Raw genomic sequence first — 20876 nt, 5'->3', positions numbered from 1 at the left:
GAAGCGAGGTCAGGGACCCGACGGACCAATCGTGGTCCCGAGACGCGTCAGAAGCGGCTAATCAGAACCCGCCGGGGGGGTGGAGCCTCCAGCGCTGGGGCCTGGCGAGAGAAGGGAGGGGGGCTAGAATGGAGCGCTCGCCAACGGCCGTCGCTCCAGGCCGTCCCGCCCCGCGCAGCCGCATCCAATCACAATGCTTAGGGCTGAAGACGGAGCCAATCAGGTCCAACCAGGAGGCGGGGACTCTGGCGCTCAACTAGGAGGGATTAGAAGCCGAGAGACAGCAAGCAGGGAGCGCCTACCAACGAAGACCAATCGCAAGCCAGATAGAGGCGAGTGACTGTCAAGAAGGCCAATTAAGTCCTCCGGAGGGAACCTGGCCCGGTCTCTTCTCTGAGGAAAGGCTCTACCTACCAATAGCATGGGCGAGAAGGCGGTCCCTTCGCTAAGGAGGAGGCGGGTGAGCTAGAACTTTGAGACTGAGGTAAAGAATGTGAGCGCGGGGCGCTGGGCCGACTGGGAGTTCAGTGCGGGGCTGGCGTAGCGAGTGCGAGCCGGACGTATTAGGAAGCTAGCCAGGGTCGAGGGGGTGAGAGAGCTCGAAAGAAGCCAGGTGACTGCCCGAAGCCAGTGCGCAGGCGGTTGTCGCAGCTGAAGGGGTCGCGCAGGCTACTTCCGGCTGCGGGGGCTGAGGCCCTACAAGGGTCTCAGGACCCCCGAGCCGTGTGAGGGCGGGCGGCTTCCCAGAGCCTGGAGACGCCCGACTCGCGGAGGACGGAGTAGGTGGAGTGTTGCCTGGCCTGCCAGCCTCGCCAGAGAAGGCTTCCTCGTAGGCAGGAATTGGGATAACCAGACCTGAAGACTTCAGAGGCTTAGAAAGGACCATCACTTAGAACAAGCCCTTCTTTTTACGAATGGAGAAACTGAGGCAGAGTGAAGTTGATGTGTTAGCAAGAGCAAACAGCAAGTTGCTGACAGCTGCCCCTAGAAGCCAGGTCTCAATCCTCCACGCAGAGCCCTTCCCCATCCCCTCAGCTTCCACAGGGGACTTTTTCTATTCACAACCTCTTGTTTGTCTCCTGGAGTGAAATAGAGTGAATAAAGGGGACCCAAATGCAAGAGGAAGCGGAAAATACTTTTTCTGTCCACTTAGAAATCTTAACTTCCTTTTTAGTGGCATAAGTCCCATAGTCCCCTTCATATGTTGATAGTTGCCCAGCCACAAGGCACTTAAGTTGCTTTCTTCTAAAGCACATCTCAGATGTTGATATTCCTAAACAGTTATTGAATTGTTAAAATTCCATCTTAGGTATCCCAGTCTTGCTGTTTGCTAGTCACCATACATAAAGGAGTTTGATCGGGTGGCCAGCCTGTTAGCGCAGTGAATGAATGGATCTGTGCTACCTGCAGAGAGCCGGTTGTCCTGCAGGACTGAGTTCCTCTGAGCTCCAGCAAGAGCCAGCTGGTCCTTGGATTAGTTGGTGCAGATGTTCTGCCCCGACATGAACAGGCCCAACCCCGGCCTCTGCTGTTTCTCCTCATAGATGTCACCTCCCATAAGATGAAGCTACTAGCGGAGATTCTGGAAGAGATCCTAAGCTATCAGAGTAAATCCATCCCTTTCTGCCACCTTAATAGGTTGCCCTTCATACTTGCAATGGTGTCACTGTCCCCCAGGAAAGCAGTCAGCTTTTGGAAATGTTTTTCAAGAGCCTGTAAAGAGTTTGTGCTGAATTGTACCCCCTGACATCTGGTGCATGCTTTTGTGAGCTAAGTGGTCATTAAGCACCTTTCCCTCTCACCTGTCAAACTGAGTTTATACTTTTTATTTATTTATTTTGAGTTTATACTCTTGAGCTACAAATGTCTGGAGGCCCCAGCCTGCTGAGATGTGAAGAATTCAGCAGTGTTTCTCTGCAGAGTTAGTGCTAAAAGGGCCTCAAGTGGGAAAACCTCCTGCTACTCCCTGAAAGTAAAGGCCTCAGGGACCAGTAGTTCACACTTTATTTCTCCAGTAGAAAGCATATCCTTGGAGCCTTCAGAGGACTTGAGATGAGCTAGAACCCAGGAGCTGTCTAAGAGATAATTTCCCCGGGCAAGGTTAAGGAGACTAGGTCACAGTGGCTGGACAGTGAGGTCACAGAGAGGTTTGTTTGCCCCAGACTCCATGGGGGAGGGGCCTAGGAGGCAGAGGGGCCCCAGAGGTCCCCCAAGCCCAGGAAGGGGACATGGTGTGGGAAAGGCAGCAGGGCCAGGGGCCAGGGAGCCGAGTACGGGGGGCCAAGGGGCCTGGAGAGATGAGGGCAGGAGCAGGGAGGGGGCAGTCAGGATGGTGAGGAGAAGCCGGAGACGGAAGCTGCCAAAATTCACCGGGCTGTGCGGACGGGAGGAGGGGCTCAGGGTGAGGGAGGTGAACACAAGAGATCGGGGAGGGGTTATTTAGGGCAGCTGGGCCAAGGAACAAGGCAGACAGGGAGGGATGGCCCGTGGACCTGGAGAGAGAGATGGGAGGATTTGACAGCACCAAGCTGGAGTCAGATGAGCCCCAAGATAGGAGTTAACAAAAGACAGGCTGAGAGAAGGAGAAGAGAAGGTGGGACCCTCACGGAACCCCCATGCTCCCCCTTCTCCTTGGGTAGGTGAAGCGGAGCTGCCCTTCTTGTGGCCCAGAGCCTGGGGGTGAAGAGAAGAAGGGGAGAGGGAACCCAATTTCTTTTCAGTTGTTCCCCCCAGAGCTGGTGAGTCCTGGGGGGGATATTGAGAACGATAGGACTGGGGGCCAGACTACAGAGGGGCTGCCAATGACTCCTGCTTCCTTGCTCTTGCCCCCAGGTGGAGCACATCGTCTCATTCCTCCCAGTCAGAGATGTAGTCGCCCTAGGCCAGACCTGCCACTACTTTCACGAAGTGTGCGATGCTGAGGGCGTGTGGAGACGCATCTGTCGCAGGCTCAGTCCACGCCTCCGAGAGCAGGGTTCTGGGGTCCGGCCCTGGAAGAGAGCTGCCATTCTTAACTGTATACCTTCCCCCGAACCTCCATTTCTCCTGGCCTCTGTCCTACCTATCCTTCCTGCTCTATAAAGTTGCCTGATGACCTCTGCATTCCCAGCCATCCTTCTAGGTCCCCTCTTCTCTGAAGACACATGTCCAATTCAAACATACTCCATGGCGTACTTCTTCCAAGTCTCTAGAGCCACCTTCCAATAGGCGTCCCACCCATAGCCCCCATTAGCATCCCTGCCAAGTCTTTGTATTCAAACTGTCCCAATCTTACCCTAGATGCAGCCCCCACTCCCCAAATATGGAGTTTTCCCTCCTCTAAATGAGGGTTTCTCAACTCTGTCACTATTGACATATTGGGTGAAATAATTCTTTGTTGTAGGGGGCTGTCATGTGCATTGTAGGATGTTTAGCAGTATCTCTGGCCTCTACCCACTAGGTGCCAGTAGCAACTCCCGTATTGTGACAACCAGTGTACCCTGAGGGACAAAATCACTGCCAGCTTAAGAACCATGCTCTAAAACCATTCCCCTCCAGGGAGCCCCTATCCAATTACTTCCTTTCACTCCTGGGAGAAGAGGAATCCAGATAGCAGATCTAGCGCTGAGGGCAACAAAGGGTGACTGGCCTTCCTTGATCATCCCTTTTCCCTCCTCTTTCTGCCTCTTTCTGTATCTCTATTTTATTTCCTTAATGTCTCTGATGCAAGGTTGGACCAAAGAGGTGTTCCCTAAGAAGCATGTATGTGGCCCTGGGCGGAGGTGGGGCAGAAACTAAAGTTCACACATGGGATGTAATCCAATCTTTCTTTCCACATCTCTTTTGGAAGGGGTCTGTTCCCCAGTCCTGGGGATGGGGAGGAGCTAAATACCAAGATGTCTGAGAAATCTAGTTTGCCCAAGCTCTGACTCATCTCCCTTTTGTCATTTCCATCCCTTAAACCTTCCATCTTCTTCCCTCTTCCAGACACAAAGGGCCTGTATTTCCAGGCATTTGGAGGTCGCCGCCGCTGTCTCAGCAAGAGCGTGGCCCCATTGCTAGCCCATGGCTACCGCCGCTTCTTGCCTACAAAGGACCATGTCTTCATTCTTGACTACGTGGGAACCCTCTTCTTCCTCAAAAACGCCCTGGTCTCCTCCACCCTTGGCCAGATCCAGTGGAAGCGGGCCTGCCGCTATGTTGTGTTGTGTCGCGGAGCCAAGGATGTGAGTAGCAGAACCCTGGCAGCTGAGAACCCACCCCTCCTCCAGTGACCCAGGCCCCCACCAGTCCTGAGGAGTCTTCCTCAGGACATCTGCCCTCCCACACCAGGAACCTGAAAACAAGTGCTCATTTCTCAACCCAGGACCCAAGTCTCTCATCTCCTGCCCCAGGATCCAGTTGCCCCAGCCTCATTCCCATCCTTTTCCCACAGTTTGCCTCAGACCCAAGATGTGACACAGTTTACCGTAAATACCTCTACGTCCTGGCCACACGGGAGCAGCCCGGGGTGGTAGGCACAACTGGCAGCCGGGCCTGCGACTGTGTTGAGGTCTATCTGCAGTCCAGTGGGCAGCGGGTCTTCAAGATGACATTCCACCACTCCATGAGCTTCAAACAGATTGTACTGGTTGGTCAGGAGACCCAGCGGGCTCTACTGCTCCTCACAGGTGTGGCCTAAAGCAGTGGTTTGCAAATTGCTTCCTGTAGATTCTTCAGGCCCTGACGCAGGAGAGTGGGTGGGAAGCCTTTCCCACAGGGTTCTGCATGCCACTTCACCCTGGTCTCAGTCCAGATAGCTGTGTTTTTGTCTTGTCTTCTAGTCTAGGATTCTGCATAATGTTTCATGTGAATAAAGGGCCCTGCTGCCAAAACAATAGTTTGGAAACCACTGCTCCAGTGAATGCCTGATTTTTAAAATTCTAATGTCCCCAACCTCCGTGCCAGGCACCTCACTTTATACCCAAACTATTTCTCACTTTCCCAGTGTCGTCTATGCCTGACCACACCCCCAATCCTGAGACCCTGTAGATTTTTGAATACTAGGAAGGGCGCTAAATCCCTAGATGTCTCACTCAAATTGGATTCTGCCAAATCTAACTGCTAGGTTTTCTCTCCCTCTCCTGTCTTGCCAAAGTCTGGGGGACTTGAGGTCATTCGTTCCTTATTTCATCTCTACTTTTTTTCTTCCATCCCCACTGTAGGGCAGTAAATGTTTCATCCCAAATAGCTTAGGGAGTCTATTAGAATGCTAATGTGGATATCATAGAGTCCTCTCCCCAACATAATTGTCTGTCTTCCCACCACCACCCCAGAGGAAGGAAAGATCTACTCTTTGGTAGTGAATGAAACCCAGCTGGACCAGCCACGTTCCTACACAGTTCAGCTGGCCCTGAGGAAGGTGTCCCGTTGCCTGCCTCACCTACGTGTGGCCTGCATGGCTTCCAACCAGAGCAGTACCCTCTACATCACGGGTAAGAACCACCTGCCTTCCTCTCAGTTCCCCAGCCTTGGACAGACCCTCCAAATACTGATACCCTTCACCCTTATTCAAGCTCTTCGGTGAACCTTCGGGCATCCTAGTGAAAAGATGTGTTTAGGTTCCCAGGCATCACGGCTGATGCATTTCTAGTGGGTGTGAAACTCTCTGGATCTTGGAGTTTTTGTCCCAGGTGGGGCTTTATCCCTAGGAAATGGGTGCCCAAAGCTGCTGAGCTGAGGGCTCCTGACCCCCCAGACCAGGGGGGAGTGTATTTTGAGGTGCATACCCCAGGGGTGTATCGTGATCTCTTTGGGACCCTTCAAGCCTTTGACCCCCTGGACCAGCAGATGCCGCTTGCTCTCTCATTACCAGCCAAGGTAGGATCCTGGAGGGATGGGGCAGACCAGAGGGGTGGGGCTTTAGGGATTGGAAGGTACTAGGGATCTGAAATATGAGCAGGAATCAAATGATTGATCAGGGGGGACAGGGGACCCAGAGAGAGGGCTAACATAGAGGGCATAGCCAAAAGAGATTAGCTGGGAATGGCACGTTAGTGGTTGGGAGATTGCAGAGCTCAGAATTCGTCTGGAGGGAACTGAATGCCCACCTCCCTTTTCTAACTTACCTCCTAGATTCTTTTCTGTGCTCTTGGCTACAATCACCTTGGCCTGGTGGATGAATTTGGCCGAATATTTATGCAGGGAAATAACAGATATGGGCAGCTGGGAACAGGGGACAAAATGGACCGAGGGGAACCCACACAGGTGAGACTATTTCCCAGCAGCTCTCATCCTGACCCCCTTCCTCCAGTTCCCTAACCCCTGGATCTGTCCACTTTTCCAATTTCCATAGAATCCACTTTCTACTCCCCAGGAAAGTTAAGCCAGTCAGTACATAATGCCTGTGGGACTGTTGCAGGTTTTACCCTGGGTTGGCACTATGAGGTCGGTTCTGTGCAGTGCACACTGTGAAGTGCAGTAGGGATTTAGTGAAGGGGTGGGGGGCCTGGGTGGGCTAGAGTAACTAGAAGAGGTGAGATGTGAGCAGGGCCTCGTGGGTTAGATAGCATTCAGGTGGGGTAGGAAAAGACATTCCATGGGGATGGGGGTGGCGACAAAGCTTGCATGTACCTGGGACATTGACAAGACTGGCCTGACCAAAGCACAGATGGAGCATTAGGAATCAGTGAGATATGGGGTGGTATAAGTGGGCACAAGCCTGGAGAGGTAGAGACTTAGGGAAGAGTTACTGCAAGTTCTAGAGCAGGAGAAGGCAGTGCCCAAGGGGTGACTGAGAACATGTCAGCTGGTCTTAGTGCACAGGACGGAGAGTGGAAGCCCACTGGGAGGCTGTTGACTGATGGCAGCAATTGAGACAAGGGCCTGGGGCTAGTACCATAGCAACAAGAATAGAAAGGAATGGATGTAGGAGATGTTTTCAAAGATAACAAACAGACCCTCAAAACCTATTAGATGTAAGAAGAAGGATATAAGACAACGCTGGCTCCGGAAGAAAGATGTTACCACCAACAAACATGAGGTTTGGAAAGGGATGTTGGTTTGAGGAAAAAGAGTGTGAATTTGAACTTCCTGCAGTGAGAGTAAAACACTAAATTGGAAATGTCTAGCTGGCAATTAGATTCCAAGTTAGAACAAGGTTGAAAGCACAAAAATAGAGATAGAGGAGCAACTGTGGGCAGTAGCCCATGTAGGCAGGGGGTGTCGAAGAGATGCTTCTGAGCTAGGAGGCACACGCATACCCCTCTAACGCCATGTCTTAGAAGGGTGACAGTGTGACAACACTGTAGAAGTACATTTATTGACATGGTGGTCATGCAATATTTTTAGATGAAAAAACATTTATGAAATGGTTTACAAAGTACATCCCATTTTTGTTTAAAAATACACAACTTATGTGTGTTTATTTAAGCAATAGTGAAGACTATCTAGCAAGATGTTAATGGTGGTGGGATTTCCAGTGATTTTTTAATTTTTGCTTGCCAATATTTTGTAAGTTTCCTATAATGACCATAAATTACTTATCTGTGTCTTCAGAATTAAAGCACTAACAGTGTCAGGAGAATGAGCAAGCAGGAGAGGCCCTGGGATTTAGCAGCTGGGAGGTCAGGTGCCATTGGAGAGAGCATGCCAGTAGCGTGGTAGGGAGAGAAGCCAGATCACAAGGAGGTTCAGGAAAGACTGGCTGTGGTAAGGAACAAGAATGTGGTCAACCTCAGTGTGGTCATGTAACCAACCATGCTGCTTAAAAGAGAGAGATAGGAGGCAGCTGGCATCAGATGGAAATGTTTTCTCAAAATAGGGTGGCCATTTTGGAAGAGAATGATGTGACAAATTGAAAATGCTAGAGAAGGAAGGTCCTTCCTCAGGGGCGCTAACCTGGAATTGCACCAGGAGGGAGAGGGGCCTTAACCCTGGGGAAGAGGAAGGCTAGTCCTCTCCCCTGAGGCTGGAAGGCAGGATGAGAGAACTGGCACAGACCCTCGGGCTGAGAACAAGGGGCTAGATAGCAGGCCCTGGGCTCGAGCAAGGAGCTTGCTTATTGTCTGGGGAACAAAAATGAGGTACAAAGAGAAGTATGAAACCCCACGTGGCCAGATTCTTGGGGGCTACAGGGGTCAGCAGGGGAGACCTCTTCCTTCCCTAGTTTACATTCTGCCTGGGTCTTCCAGTCACCCTTCTCAGGCCTGGGTCCCCCAGTCACTTGGTGTCTTCCACTCAGGGACCCTGGCCATGTGTCCTCAGGTACATTATCTGCAATGTCCCATTGCCCTGTGGTGCGGCCTCAACCACTCCCTGGTGCTGAGCCAGGGCTCAGACTTCAGCAAGGAGCTGCTGGGCTGCGGCTGTGGGGCTGGGGGCCGCCTACCCGGCTGGCCTAAAGGAAGTGCCTCCTTCGTCAAGCTCCACATCAAGGTCAGAGCAGGGTCAGGCACGTGGGCAACCAGGGGAGGCAAGAGCAGTAGGGCCAAGTGGCCCACAGGGCTGTAGCTGGGACTCCTGCAGGGACCCAGAGGTCCCATTACCCCAGCACCATCCCACCTCCCTTTCCTGCCACGCAGCACGGCTCTCTCACTTAGCAGACCCTGCTGGCCTCATCCGACCTCACATGACCCTGGGACTTAGCCAGCTGTAGCTCACTTGCTGGCTCAGGGCTGGAGTAAGAGGGAAGAACATAACAGGCGGGTTAGCCCCAGCTCCCTGGGACCCCTGCAATGAAAGGCCCGCTCAGCCACGCCTCTTCTCTCCTCCAAGGTCCCTTTGTGTGCTTGCTCCCTCTGTTCCACCCGAGAGTGCCTCTACATGCTGTCCAGCCATGACATCGAGCACAACCCCTCCTATCGGGACCTGCCAGCCAGCAGGGTGGTGGGGACTCCAGAGCCCAGCCTAGGGGCCGGAGCACCCCAGGACCCTGGGGGGGCGGCCCGGGCCTGCGAGGAGTACCTCAGCCAGATCCACAGTTGCCCCACATTGCAGGACCGCATGGAGAAGATGAAGGAGATCGTGGGCTGGATGCCCTTGATGGCTGCACAGAAGGATTTCTTCTGGGAGGCCCTGGACATGCTGCAGAGGGCTGCTGGAGGGGGTGGCCCAGGCCCCCCACCCCCTGAGAGCTGATCCCCCCTCTCCTAGCCTCACCCCTGGAGGGAGTCTAGCCCTGGGCCAGGGGCTAGGGAGAGCTGGAGTGGTAGCAATGAACACTGTCTGTGCATGGGGTGGGGTCACAGGGGGTGGGGACTGCCAGACATGCCAGGGTAGGGCAGGAAACTGTTTTGTAAAATGTTCGGGGGGCTGCCCAGGAGGGGCCCCCCAACTTGACTATCATGGACAAGAGATTTGATGGACAAATAGAATAAAAAGCTGAAGTGAGGCCCAGTTTGGAAGCCTGGGGCCTGGGAGGGACGTGGGGCAGGGCAGGTGGGCGAGGGAGGGCAGAGTACCAGCTGCTGTAGCTCTCAGTTGTTGCAGAGCTCAGGCAGGGCACCTGAACCCTCCAGCTGGCTGTCGCTTTCCAAGAGGCCACTCAGCCTTTTTGACTTGGAAGTCCTGGCCCTGCCTTCTGGAACAACTGTGTCAGCATATACTGCTTGGTTTCCCCGCTTGGATCCTCTGTCTACGAGACTCATCCCCATCGTGAGGTGGCCGCTTCAGCCCATTTTCCTCATTCCTGTGATGTCCACCCCCCTCCGCTCTTCCTTGCTGTTATTTCCTGGGCCAGCGTGGTCTCATTTGTCCTTTCCCCCTTACTTTTTCTGCCTCTTCCTCACTTACAGGGACATTCCCTTTATCCACATGCCATGTCTCCCTGCCCCTCTCCTGTACCTTCACATATATGGGAGAGAAAAACGAATGAGCAGAATTCCTCCTTGGCCTAGCCTGGCCCAGGTGTGGAGAGAAGGCAGTAGCCATTTGAAGTGGAAAACGAGCTGGGGTCAGGGTGGCCTGGAAGGGGGTGAGTGATTAGGGATTGAGAGTCTCAGGAAGCACCACTTCTGGTGCCCAGGAAGCAAGGAGTGAGGAGGCTCCGGGGCTGGGGGGTTCTCACAAGGCCCAGAGGCTATATTTGCAGGGTGCTCTGGGGGTGCTGGACAGAGTAGGGTTCCAGATGACAGGACTTGATTCCTGGATTATGGCCTCTGCCCCTCATTGTTCCACCCCCTACTTAGGTCAATATTGATGTGTCCTAGACCTAGAAAGGTCCCTGGACTCACCACTGTCCCAGCTCTACTCTCCCTGTCCCGCCTTCCCCGCCGCCCGCCCCACTGGCCAGTCCCCACGCCCACACACCCCAGGCTGCCTCATCTGGCACTGATTATCCTGCTGCTGCCGCTGCTGCCGCTGCTGAACTCAGCTGCTGCCTCTGTCTAGAGGACCCCAGCGCCTGCCCCCCAGCCATGCTACGTGCTGCCACAGCCTCCCTCCTGGGGCCCCTCCTCACTGCCTGGGCCCTGCTTCCTTTCGCCCAGGGCCAGACCCCCAACTATACCAGGTAGGTCTCTTGGCATCTTCCAGATAGCTCAAGTGAGCTTCAAAAACCCTGATTCTTGGGAGGTTATGCCTGTGGATCTTGCCGGTTCTTTTGCTGACACATCACCCCCTAGATTTCCCACTGCCCTACCCTTCTCTGGCCCCATAGTCCTCTCCCTCTGTTGCAAGATCATGGTCTCCAGCAGGTCATCTCCACTCCCATCGTTCTACCCTTTGTCCTCTAGCCTCTTAAGTCTTCCCATCACCCAGACCCTTGGCCCCCCACAGACCCTGATAGAGCCAAGACTGAACTTGCCTGGCAGCTAGACATCTGGATTCCAAAAAGGAATTAGAGATTGTGGGGGGAGGAAGGGGCAGCGAGTGGAGACTTGGGAGTCAGACACTCAAACAGCTGGAACAGGACAGGGCAAAGGGTGGGAGCTCAGGGACCTGGCCTCCAGGTTCAACTTGAGGGCCATTGCTGCTGGTGTTCCCTCATCGTCCCCCCCCCCCACACCGCCTCGTGGCTGTGTCCACATCTGGAAGTAGTTAGGCGGCTCCTGTCCCCGACTGCCAGGCAGGGGGGAGGGGGAGAGTGAGGAAGGGGGGCCGAGGAGGATTCCGGGAATTCCTCTTGGGGTGGGGGTGGGGACCAGGAATTTCTCTTGGGGTGGGGGTGGGGGCTTGGGGGGCTGGAGGCATGGTCGAGTTGCTGGTCTCACTTTCTCCTTATCTTTTGCTGGTGTCTTTCCCACCCCAATCCCATCCTGGCCGGCTGAGGCTGCCCTGGGACCCCGAAGACCTTTCTCCTTCCTCCCCCTGGCTTTCTTCCTCCAGCCTGTGTCCCCATTACCCCATCCCCATCTCTCCACTCCTGACTGATCCGTCTTCTGTCCTCCAGACCCGTGTTCCTGTGCGGAGGGGATGTGACTGGGGAGTCAGGTTACGTGGCAAGTGAGGGTTTCCCCAACCTCTACCCCCCCAACAAGGAGTGCATCTGGACAGTGACGGTGAGAAGGCCCCTCTGGTCACTACCCCTTATCAAAGTCTCAGAGGCAAAGGCCTGACTGCTAACCTGCCCACCAGCACCACTTTCTCAACTTGGGGTTGGTCTAGGTCCTCTCCCCTCTCTGGTCACTGAGGGCATCAGTCTCACAATAACAAATCCCTCACACCTTAGCTCTTCACCCTGCACCCAGATTCTGATTCTCCACTCCCAACCTTCCAGCCGTCTCTAATCTCTCCAAAGAACTCGCATCTTGTCCCTTGCACAAGCCACAAGGTGGGCTGCAGAGACCAGGCCCTCTGCTGTGCCCCTGCCTGGGGAAGGGGAGATGCCCTCTGCCTGGGCTGTGTGTGGCCTGACTTTGTGGGTCCCTTCAGGTCCCTGAGGGCCAGACTGTGTCCCTCTCCTTCCGAGTCTTCGACCTGGAGCTGCACCCCGCCTGCCGTTACGATGCTCTGGAGGTCTTTGCTGGGTCTGGAACTTCGGGCCAGCGGCTCGGACGCTTCTGCGGGACCTTCCGACCTGCACCCATAGTTGCCCCCAGCAACCAAGTGACCCTGAGGATGACGGCGGACGAGGGAACGGGAGGACGAGGCTTCCTGCTCTGGTACAGCGGGCGGGCCACCTCGGGCACTGGTGAGACCTCCCTCACCTCGGCCTTCCCCTCTCCTGGCCCCGCCCCGGCGCAGGCCCCACCCCCGGCCCTAACCTCCACCCCAGACTCCCCGTGCCCGAGAGCCTAGGGCCCCCAATATCTCCCTTACCCACGTTCCTCACTAACTGCCCCTTCAGTCCCTCCTCCCCGTCTTCTCTCCCCCCTCCCGCACCCACCCACCCCCTCTTCCAGGCCCCCCCCCAGGCGCGAGGCGGAAATGGGTCACCGACCCGCGGGTGGAATGGGCGGCCTGGGGTTACTGGGACGGTGAGTAACTGCCCGCCCCCGTCCGCAATCGGGCTCCCTCCGACGGGCACGAGGGGGCACCCCAGGGCTAGGGGACTGTTAGGTTCCCCTGACCAGGAGCCCCCTGCGCCCAGCCCTGGGCTCCCGATTGCGGTCCCATCACCCCCTCCTGGTGGCAGAAGTCTCCCTTGAAATGTTTCAGGCAGGGATTTCCCCAAAGGGGCCTCGGGGGCTGTGCCCCAGATCCAGGGCACCCTTACAGCGTGGGCTTTCCAGCCTACAAAGGAGACTCTTCTGCCAGGCCAGGGAGATGGGATCTCCCAGGGGAAGAGGCGCGGTGTGGCCGCGGGTCGGGGAGGGACAAGAAGGGAGTATGTCCAGCCAGTTTCTCCTCCCCCTTCCACGGCCACCTGGGCGCCGGCGGTCCAAGAGTTCCCTGAGCCACGCTCCCCCTGGTCCCCTCTCTGCTAACGTACCCCTGCTTTCCTCCCCTTCTTCTTGTCCCTTCATCCTGAGACCCAGACATCCTGCCCGGGCTCCCAGCCTAAAGCTCTCCTCAAGCTGACCGAGGGTCTCCACTGCCCCCCACCCCCGCTCCTCTCTCCCCTCCCCAGAGCACCAATTTTGCGGGGGGCGGCTGGAGAAGGCCCAGGGAACCCTGACCACGCCCAACTGGCCCGAGTCCGATTACCCCCCGGGCATCAGCTGTTCCTGGCACATCATCGCGCCCCCAGACCAGGTACCGACCCCATGCCCGGGCTGCCCTTGGGGACTCAGGCGTTGCCCTCCAGCATGCAGCCAGCAAAGATTTACTGAACAACTTTTATGTCCTGAACACTGAGCTTACGCTGGTGGGCACCAAAACCAGACCCAGGTCCTGCTTGCATGCAAACAAAAAAATGTAAAATTACAAGTGTGACGAGTCTTAGGAGAGCGAGGTACACGGTACAGACATAAACTGTGTGGTGCTGGTGGCGGGGTGGGGGTGGTTATGGGGGGGTGGAGATCCCTCCCTTGAGAGTGAGCCAGGACGACTTTGCCGAGGACCGCCACGGACGCCCCTGCAGGGTCCCGTGGGTGGGTGTAATCCTCCAAGCTGTGGTGTGAACGTATTAAAGTGGGAGTTCAGGGGGCATGGGTTCAGGGAACGCAGGAGGGGGCAGTGGGGGCTGCTGCCTGAGCCCAGGAGGCGGCGGGGAGGAAGCGGTGAGAGGTGCGAGCAGCCGCGCAGCTCTGCCTTGGCCTGCCGCCAGGTCATCGCGCTGACCTTTGAGAAGTTTGACCTGGAGCCCGACACCTACTGCCGCTACGACTCGGTCAGCGTGTTCAACGGAGCCGTGAGCAACGACGCCAAGAGGCTGGGGAAGTTCTGCGGCGACACGATCCCAGGGTGAGGGGGCGGGACCTGGGTGGGCGGCGGGTCCCAGCGTCCCCTCTTCCCCAGGTGAGAGAGGAAGGGGACCGCGCGGCAGTTTTGAAAGGTGGGGCTAAGTGGAAGGGGTGGGGTCTGGACCCGTGGGCTGCAAACGGGTGGGCGGAGCAGGTAGCCGCCAGGCAAAGAGGAAGTTTGGCCCCTGGTCTGGGGTCCACAGGCTAGTGGGGCTCTGCGAAGTCGGGAAGCTAGTGCAGCTGATGGGAGGGCAGAGGCTAAAAGGCCACTGGGCTGGGGAGGGAGCGGCGGTGCACTGCTCACCCTGACACCGCCCCCAATGCCCCGCCACCTGCAGCCGCATCTCCTCGGAAGGGAACGAACTCCTAGTACAGTTTGTCTCAGATCTCAGCGTTACCGCCGACGGCTTCTCAGCCTCCTACAGGATCCTGCCGCGGGGCGCTGTCGAGGAGGGGCCAGCCCGGAGCCCAGGAAAGGACGCCCCACTTCTTGGCCCTGGCACTAAACCGGAAACTGGGCCCAAAGTCAAGGCACCCACCAAGCCCCGACTTCCACCTGCAGAGAAACCAGAGGCAACTCCGGTGGGCCCTGGTGAGTCTGGGAAGGGGGAAGAAGGGGGCACGGACTGAAGGGAGCTGTTTCAAAAAGTTCTTCATTCATTTATACAACACTCACTGTCTGCATGCCAATGGCCATACTGGGTGCTGAGACCCAAAGCTCCATAGAGCTCTGAACGAATTAAAATCAATGAGGCTGTTATGGGGAAAGTGGTCCTTCCTACTTGCTGAGTAGGTCGTCCTCTACAAACAGCACCCCCTTCCTCCTAGATACACCCAGTGTCCCCTGCCCAAAGCAGTGCCGGCGGACAGGCACCTTGCAGAGCAACTTCTGTGCCAGCAACTTGGGTAAGAAGCCCCTGCCCCTGATTCCAGCTTCTCTAACCACCCCCCATTACTGGTTCCAGTCCTGCCCTGACCTCCTGTTCCCTCATCTCTCACCCTGGTTTTCCCACAGTGGTGACTGCAACAGTGAAGTCCATGGTTCGGGGCCCAGGGGAGGGCCTCACCGTCACTGTGAGTCTTATTGGTGCTTACAAAACTGGAGGACTGGACCTGCCCTCTCCACCCACTGACACCTCCCTGAAGTTTTACGTGCCTTGCAAGCAGTGCCCCTCCATGAAGAAAGGTAACAAAGATGTGGGGAAATGGGGAGGAGGGGACTTAGCCACACTAAGATGATTGAGGTGTAGAATGTGAGTGAAGAGATGCCTTGCAAGACTGGTGGCAACCACAGGAGCTCTCAATCCCTCCCTTCCCTCTCCCCCAGGAGCCAGTTATCTGCTGATGGGCCAGGTGGAAGAGAATAGAGGTCCCGTACTTCCTCCAGAGAGCTTTGTGGTTCTCTACCGGCCCAACCAGGACCAGATCCTCACCAACCTAAGCAAGAGGAAGTGCCCCTCCCAACCTGCACCGGCTGCTGAGTCCCAGGCCTGAGACCCGGGCCAGCTCCAGCCCTAGCCCTAGCCTTTGGGTCCCCTTTCTTATCCAAATAAATGTTTCTTAACTGAGGAAGGGGTCATGTCTTCATTTCTGTGGTTTAGAGGCCCATCTTGGGAAATTTCTTTTCCTGCTTTCATTCATTTATTCGACAGACATTTACTATACAGAATAATCTTTTAAGAATTAAGTCATATCTTGTCACTCCTTTGCTCAAAACTCTCTTATAGTTTCCCATTGGTCTAGGAATAAAATCCAAAGTCGTACTGTGGGTTCAAAGCTCTAGGTAACCTGCATTCTCCCTCCCCCCTCATCTCTTCTATTGTCTCCCTTTGCACGGGTCAGTTCCAGTCACCTTGGCCGCCTCACTTCCCGTTGTTGATGGTTTCTAGTACACATCTGGCTTAGGGCTTTGCTGTTTTCTCTAGCCATAATTCTCTTCGCAAATCCAGTCAGATCTGGTCTCAAAGCTGATCCTGGCCACACATTCATTTGTTCGTTCCAAATGGCAGGCACTGTTTTAAGTGCTGAAGATACAACACAAAACAAAACAAAGACCCTGCTCTTGTGGAGAGGAGAGAACATTCTTCTGGAGAAGGCAGGCACTGTTTTAAGTGCTGAAGATACAACACAAAACAAAACAAAGACCCTGCTCTTGTGGAGAGGAGAGAACATTCTTCTGGAGAAGAGAGAAACAATAAGACGTCAAGTAGTACTATAAGTGCTATAAACAAAACAAAAGCATGATAGGAGAACAAAGGGGTATGGGGTTATTGTACATATGATATATGATACTATCATACGGTGCTCCGGGAAGGCTTTAAGATAAGATCAACTTTGTTTTTGCTCCACTGCTAACTGTTTGGCTTAGGGTGAGATTCTTCACCTTACCCAGGCTGTTTCCTCGTCTGTAAAAGGAGTTGAAGATTCGAAGGGATGATGTAAGTGGCAGGGTTTGGCAAATCTTAATTTCCTGTGCAAATGTGAGTGATTTCCCAGGCCCCTTACAGGAAAGAGAGGGACAGGAGACAAGCCCGAGCTGGGCTGAGATCCGAGTCCCAGCTGGGAGCAACCTCCAACCACTACAACGGGAAACAAGCTTTAGGTTGCTGCAGAGGCATCTAGGAGAGCCTGGAGTTGAATTGGAGGAAAAGGGCTTCCCCGTGGGAGATCCAACAATTTGGACAGTCTCAGAGTGGGAAGGAAGGAACAAAGCCGACCTCGAAGGCCCGCCCCCGTGTCTCCGAGTTACTTCAGGGCTCGGGTTCGAGCCAGAGACGCCAGTAAAATTTTTACGCCCCTGGGGTCAAAGCCAATCGCAGGCGCCGGGGGCGGGGGCGGTCTGTGTTTAAGCACACCAATCGGCGCGTACTTACGGCGGAAACGAGGCCGCCCTTGCCAATGACAGAGGTCGTACGGCAGAAGTGCAGAATGGACTCTCCGGAACATGGCATCCTTGGTCTGGCGACAAGCTGATTGGCAGATGCTTTGACCACAAGGTGTCACAGCACGAGCGGCCATTCGGAGGCGGGAGCTCAGGGAGGGGTCGGAGACGCAGACAGGGTCTCCTGGAAAGCAGGCGGCGTACACGGCAGCTCTGCAGGAGACCGCGATAGCGGGCGGAGTCTGGCCAGAGAGGGGGCGGGAGCCCCGGAACGCCCGGAAGGGGCGGGACCAGAGGCGGGGCGGGGCTTATGGAGATCGCGACCCGGACCTGAAGAGAAGGCCCGGGTTGGAAGCTGCGAGGGGCCGGGTTTAGCGCGGTGGGCGTGGCCATCGAGGTGGGGTTTGGGGGGCGAGGCTAAAGGAACCTGGGGCAGAGCTGAAAGAGGGAAGAGTGGGGGAGGCCTGGGTCCTTCTCTGCGGGAGCCCCATTGAGCGGGGTTCTGAGGCGGCGGCGGTGGCATCAGTCCAGGCCCTGCCCCAGGAGCTCATCTTGTCCCCTTTCGCCCCTCACGCCCCCAGCTCTAGACTCCAGACCCTGTCCCCTGAGCTCTGCCCTCGGATGTCCGACCGCCCAGAGCCTGCATGCGCCGTGGGGCGCCCCAGGACCAGGAGCTGGTGGGCCCGGGGGCCCCTAGCCGGGGGTCCCGGGGCGCCCCTCCTCCCTTGGGACCCGTTGTCCCGGTCCTCATCTTTCCCCCGGATCTAGTATTCAGAGCGGACCAGCGGAGCGGACCTAGGCAGCTGCTGACCCTCTATAACCCCACAGGAACTGCGCTTCGCTTCCGAGGTAAAGGGATGGGCGCCTCATGCAAGGGATCTGGGGGCTGGCGGCAGGACACTGGGGGGCTGTGTGGGCTGGAGGAATCAGATGGATAGGGTCAAATGTCCAGCCTTGGTGAACTGGAAGAGTCATGTCCAGCTTTGGGGTAGAAGGCGGAGAGAACTCCAGTGACCCACCATGGGCAGGGCTTGTCTAGGGTCTCTTTGCTTGTCTTTGTACCCCAGTCCTGTGCACAGCACCTGCCAAATACAGGGTGTTTGACGCAGAAGGATATGTGAAGCCTCAGTCCTGCATTGACATGTGAGTGAGTTGAGAGGGTGGGGAGGCCGATGGAAGTCAGGGGTCACTGCCACCTGTTGCCTTAGGTCTGAGACCTTGTCCTCTTTCACATGTTTTCCCCACCCTGTCTGCTCCCTAAGGGAAAGCCTTCTGTGGGGGGAGGCCTGGATTTACTTGGATTAGTGCCTCTCATTCACTTCCCCTCAATGGGCCTCTCTCCTACCTTGGAACCAGTGTGATTCGCCACGTGGCCCCCATTCCCAGCCACTATGACATCCAGGACCGCTTCCGCATTGAGCTGTCTGAGGAGGGCGCTGAGGGCCGAGTAGTGGGACGCAAGGACATCACTTCGGTTCTGAAGGCTCCAGCATACCCACTTGAACTTCAGGGACAGCCCGACCCAACACCCCACCCAGGGCCTCCTGCTGGGACAGCACCACCCACGGCCAAACACGTCCAGGAGAGTGAGTTGGGAGATAGGGATTCTTGAGTTCTGTAGGGTGGAAGGAACTAGAATTGCCCTACAGATGAGCTATGTTGGATTTGAAGTGGTTTCTTGGTCAGTCTTTTGCCTTTTGGTAGAAAAATTCCTAGGAGTTGAGATTTTATATCAAGTACAGGGGATAAAAAGACTTTATAATTTCTCTGGTTTCTGATTTCTACTTAGAGGAAAAAGTTCTTCCTTAGGTCTAACTGCAGTACTTCCTGTTATGTGCCAGCTCAGTTCCGTTCAATAGGAAACCTGTATAGAGCAATTAATGCTGTACCGAGTTGTGTGCTGGGTGTGGGAGTTAGAGAGAGGTCTCTGCCTGTCAGATAGGTGCACGGAAGATGGTTGTGAAGACAGAGTGAATGCCGAGGGACCAGAGGAGAGACAGTTTCTTGTGTCGTGCAGCACGCCCCCGGAGGGCAATAAAAAGTAGATACGTCTTCCATGTTCAGCCTCCTTCCTGAGCCCTTGGGCTGGGCAGCATGGGGGCCACAGCTTCTGATGAGCTTTGTTTCTCAGACCCCCACCAGCAACTGGCCACTAGCTCCTTCCTCCTGTTCTTGCTGACGGGGATCGTCTCTGTGGCCTTCCTGCTGCTCCCACTCCAGGACGAACTTGGCAGCCAGCTGCCTCAAGTCCTGCATGTCTCCCTGGGACAAAAGTTGGTGGCAGCCTACGTATTGGGTGAGCACAGTCGTGGCTGGGGATCTAGGCCCCAGAGACAGGGGAGCGTGGGTGGTGGAGAGCTAACTGAGCCCCATGGCTGCTCACGTGAGCCTGCTCTTTCTTTGTCCCCTCTCCAGGACTCCTCACCATGGTGTTCCTCCGGACCTGAGCCCCCTGCTCAAACCACCCCCCCACCTCTGACCTGGGCAGGGACTTGAGGCAGCCACTGTGATGCCCCTACCTTGCCTCAACTCCTCTTTTCCCCTTCCTGCCGCACCCCCTCGAAATACCCAGGGATTTGTACTCATTTTCCAAGTTGAATAAAATACATTTTTAAAATTAAAATGAGAAATGTAGGGTACTTGCCCCTATCTTCCCACTTCTTTCTCGGTACCCAGACAGTGAAGAGGCCTGGTGAGGAGACCTGGGTTACCCCTGGTGCTGCATCCAAAAAACTGTGTGACCTTGAGCAAGTCATTTCCTTCTACCTCTAAAATGAGGGCATTGGGCAAGTTGACTCTTAAGATCCACTTTAACCCGAGAATAGGATCCTGTCCCTAAGCCAATGTATCTAACCAAAAAAGTGATTAAAAAAAAAAAAAAATACCACCTAAGCCTGCCCCTGTTGTAGAACTCCAGTCTCACCATCTGGAGCCAACAGAGCCTCGTGCCAGGGCTGCCTGCATGTTTGTGATCCCCGCAATCCTCTTCTGCCTTTTTGACATTTTATGTGTTTTTACCTTTCCTTTAAGACTTCAACTCCTATGGATCAGAATCACCAAGGTTCCTGCCAAGATGGAGGCAGATGGCCTTGCTGACATAACCCCACCTTAACCAGGCAGGAGAAACTAAGGCACAGGAACAGAACAGGATCCTCAAAAGGCCGGCCTCCAGCTCCCCTGCCCTCCCGGCCGTGGGGCCAGTGACACTGGGCCGATTGCTGACTGGGGACAAAGAATTAGCCAGATAATATGAAGACAGACCCAGTCTGGTACACCACTGGAAGGTTATCAGTTGTTCCAGCTTTACTTTGGGGGCCTTGGGAGCTGCCCCACTACCCTGGGAGTCTTGTCCCTGCCACGCCCAGAGCTTGCCCCAGGGGGGTGTGGCCGAATGGGTCTGCAGTCTGTGTCCAGGAGTCTGGGGAGGGCTTGTGCCATGGTCCAGCAAACCCCTCTTGCCAAATTACTCGTGCATGGAGGACAACCATTCACCCTGAACTGGCTGCACCCAGGTCCCCAAAATGCATTTGAGGTACCACACAGGTTAATGATCCTGATAGTATTTGCTATGAAGAGGCCTTGTGGCCGGTGTGGTGAAGAAGGCTTTCTGAGACACAGCTGTGAAGGGGCGGGATGGAGGTGGGAGGGCCTTGGGACACAGACTTTTTTTTAAGTAGATTTTTTTAGAAAACAATCCTGAGCTTACTGCAGTTGGAGTGGGCGTGTATTAAGTTTCCTGTAGCTGCTACAACAAATTATCACAAACTCTGTGGCTTAAAACAACACAAATTGATTCTCTTACAATCATGGGGGTTAGAAATCCAAAGTGAGTCTTCTGGGGCTAAACTCAAGGGCTGTATTCCTTTGGGAGGCACCAGGAGAGAATCTTATTTCCTTGCCTTTCCAGCTTCTAGATAGGCCATCTGCATTCCTTGGCTTGTGGCCCCTTCCTCCATCTTTAACGCCAGGAGTGTAGCATCTTCAAATCTGTGACTGACCCTCTGCGTCTGTCATCGCGCCTCCTTTCTCTGTCTCCGCCCTTCCTGGCTCCTTTTATAAGGTCTTTTGTGATTACATCCCCCCACCCCAAATCCAGGATGATCTCCCTGTGTTAGTTTGCTAGGGCTGCCTTAACAGAATGCACACACCAGGTAGCTTAAACAACAGAAATTTATTTTCTCACAGCTCTGGAGGCTAGAAGTCCAACATCAAAGGGTGGCCAGGTTTGGTTTCTTCTGTGGCCTCTCTTCTTG

General features: G+C 55.1%; 3 protein-coding genes across 10 annotated transcripts; all 3 read left to right on the top strand.

Annotated features, from left to right (window-relative positions):
- The first annotated feature begins 131 nt into the window (after nucleotides 1-131).
- On the top strand, nucleotides 132-9349 carry FBXO24 (F-box protein 24). Of its 3 annotated transcripts, none has more exons than XM_069486436.1 (10): nucleotides 132-460; nucleotides 2640-2738; nucleotides 2833-3016; nucleotides 3967-4205; nucleotides 4415-4649; nucleotides 5295-5453; nucleotides 5717-5838; nucleotides 6094-6225; nucleotides 8224-8394; nucleotides 8734-9349. In XM_069486436.1, exons 1-10 carry the CDS (start codon nucleotides 422-424, stop codon nucleotides 9094-9096), a joined length of 1743 nt encoding a protein of 580 aa, XP_069342537.1. In that variant the 5' UTR covers nucleotides 132-421; the 3' UTR covers nucleotides 9097-9349. The 3 variants fall into 3 exon arrangements, with proteins under 3 accessions (XP_069342537.1, XP_069342536.1, XP_069342538.1); XM_069486435.1 differs by lacking the exon at nucleotides 132-460 and adding an exon at nucleotides 1983-2401; XM_069486437.1 differs by lacking the exon at nucleotides 132-460 and adding an exon at nucleotides 2201-2231.
- An 893-nt stretch (nucleotides 9350-10242) lies between these two features.
- PCOLCE (procollagen C-endopeptidase enhancer) lies at nucleotides 10243-15296 on the top strand. Its single transcript, XM_069485746.1, has 9 exons — nucleotides 10243-10468; nucleotides 11348-11456; nucleotides 11830-12088; nucleotides 12968-13092; nucleotides 13607-13743; nucleotides 14081-14334; nucleotides 14571-14648; nucleotides 14758-14928; nucleotides 15070-15296. The coding sequence occupies exons 1-9, from the start codon at nucleotides 10374-10376 to the stop codon at nucleotides 15234-15236; spliced, it is 1395 nt and encodes a 464-aa protein (XP_069341847.1). The 5' UTR covers nucleotides 10243-10373; the 3' UTR covers nucleotides 15237-15296.
- Nucleotides 15297-16621: 1325 nt separating this feature from the next.
- On the top strand, nucleotides 16622-19241 carry MOSPD3 (motile sperm domain containing 3). Of its 6 annotated transcripts, none has more exons than XM_069486438.1 (6): nucleotides 16622-16738; nucleotides 17205-17472; nucleotides 17691-17766; nucleotides 17980-18209; nucleotides 18755-18919; nucleotides 19039-19241. In XM_069486438.1, exons 2-6 carry the CDS (start codon nucleotides 17268-17270, stop codon nucleotides 19068-19070), a joined length of 708 nt encoding a protein of 235 aa, XP_069342539.1. In that variant the 5' UTR covers nucleotides 16622-16738; nucleotides 17205-17267; the 3' UTR covers nucleotides 19071-19241. The 6 variants fall into 6 exon arrangements, with proteins under 6 accessions (XP_069342539.1, XP_069342544.1, XP_069342542.1 ...); XM_069486441.1 differs by lacking the exon at nucleotides 16622-16738 and adding an exon at nucleotides 16768-16942; XM_069486440.1 differs by lacking the exon at nucleotides 16622-16738 and adding an exon at nucleotides 16768-16970 and having other exon boundaries at nucleotides 19039-19216.
- The last annotated feature ends 1635 nt before the right edge of the window (nucleotides 19242-20876 follow it).

This window comes from Eulemur rufifrons, chromosome 14 (assembly GCF_041146395.1).
Source record: "Eulemur rufifrons isolate Redbay chromosome 14, OSU_ERuf_1, whole genome shotgun sequence".
NCBI lineage: Eukaryota > Metazoa > Chordata > Mammalia > Primates > Lemuridae > Eulemur > Eulemur rufifrons.
Note: the sequence above shows the minus strand (reverse complement) of the source record. Positions and strands in the feature narration are given on the sequence as shown.

Coding starts and splice junctions, on each gene's coding strand:
- PCOLCE (XM_069485746.1), top strand. CDS start 10,374: ATGCTACGTGCTGCCACAGCCTCCCTCCTGGGGCCCCTCCTCACTGCC. Junction 10,469..11,347: donor CAGACCCCCAACTATACCAG/GTAGGTCTCTTG, acceptor TCTGTCCTCCAG/ACCCGTGTTCCTGTGCGGAG. Junction 11,457..11,829: donor AGTGCATCTGGACAGTGACG/GTGAGAAGGCCC, acceptor GGGTCCCTTCAG/GTCCCTGAGGGCCAGACTGT.
- MOSPD3 (XM_069486438.1), top strand. CDS start 17,268: ATGCGCCGTGGGGCGCCCCAGGACCAGGAGCTGGTGGGCCCGGGGGCC. Junction 17,473..17,690: donor AACTGCGCTTCGCTTCCGAG/GTAAAGGGATGG, acceptor TTTGTACCCCAG/TCCTGTGCACAGCACCTGCC. Junction 17,767..17,979: donor CCTCAGTCCTGCATTGACAT/GTGAGTGAGTTG, acceptor CCTTGGAACCAG/TGTGATTCGCCACGTGGCCC.
- FBXO24 (XM_069486435.1), top strand. CDS start 2,168: ATGGGGGAGGGGCCTAGGAGGCAGAGGGGCCCCAGAGGTCCCCCAAGC. Junction 4,650..5,294: donor GGCTCTACTGCTCCTCACAG/GTGTGGCCTAAA, acceptor CCACCACCCCAG/AGGAAGGAAAGATCTACTCT. Junction 8,395..8,733: donor TCGTCAAGCTCCACATCAAG/GTCAGAGCAGGG, acceptor CTCTCCTCCAAG/GTCCCTTTGTGTGCTTGCTC.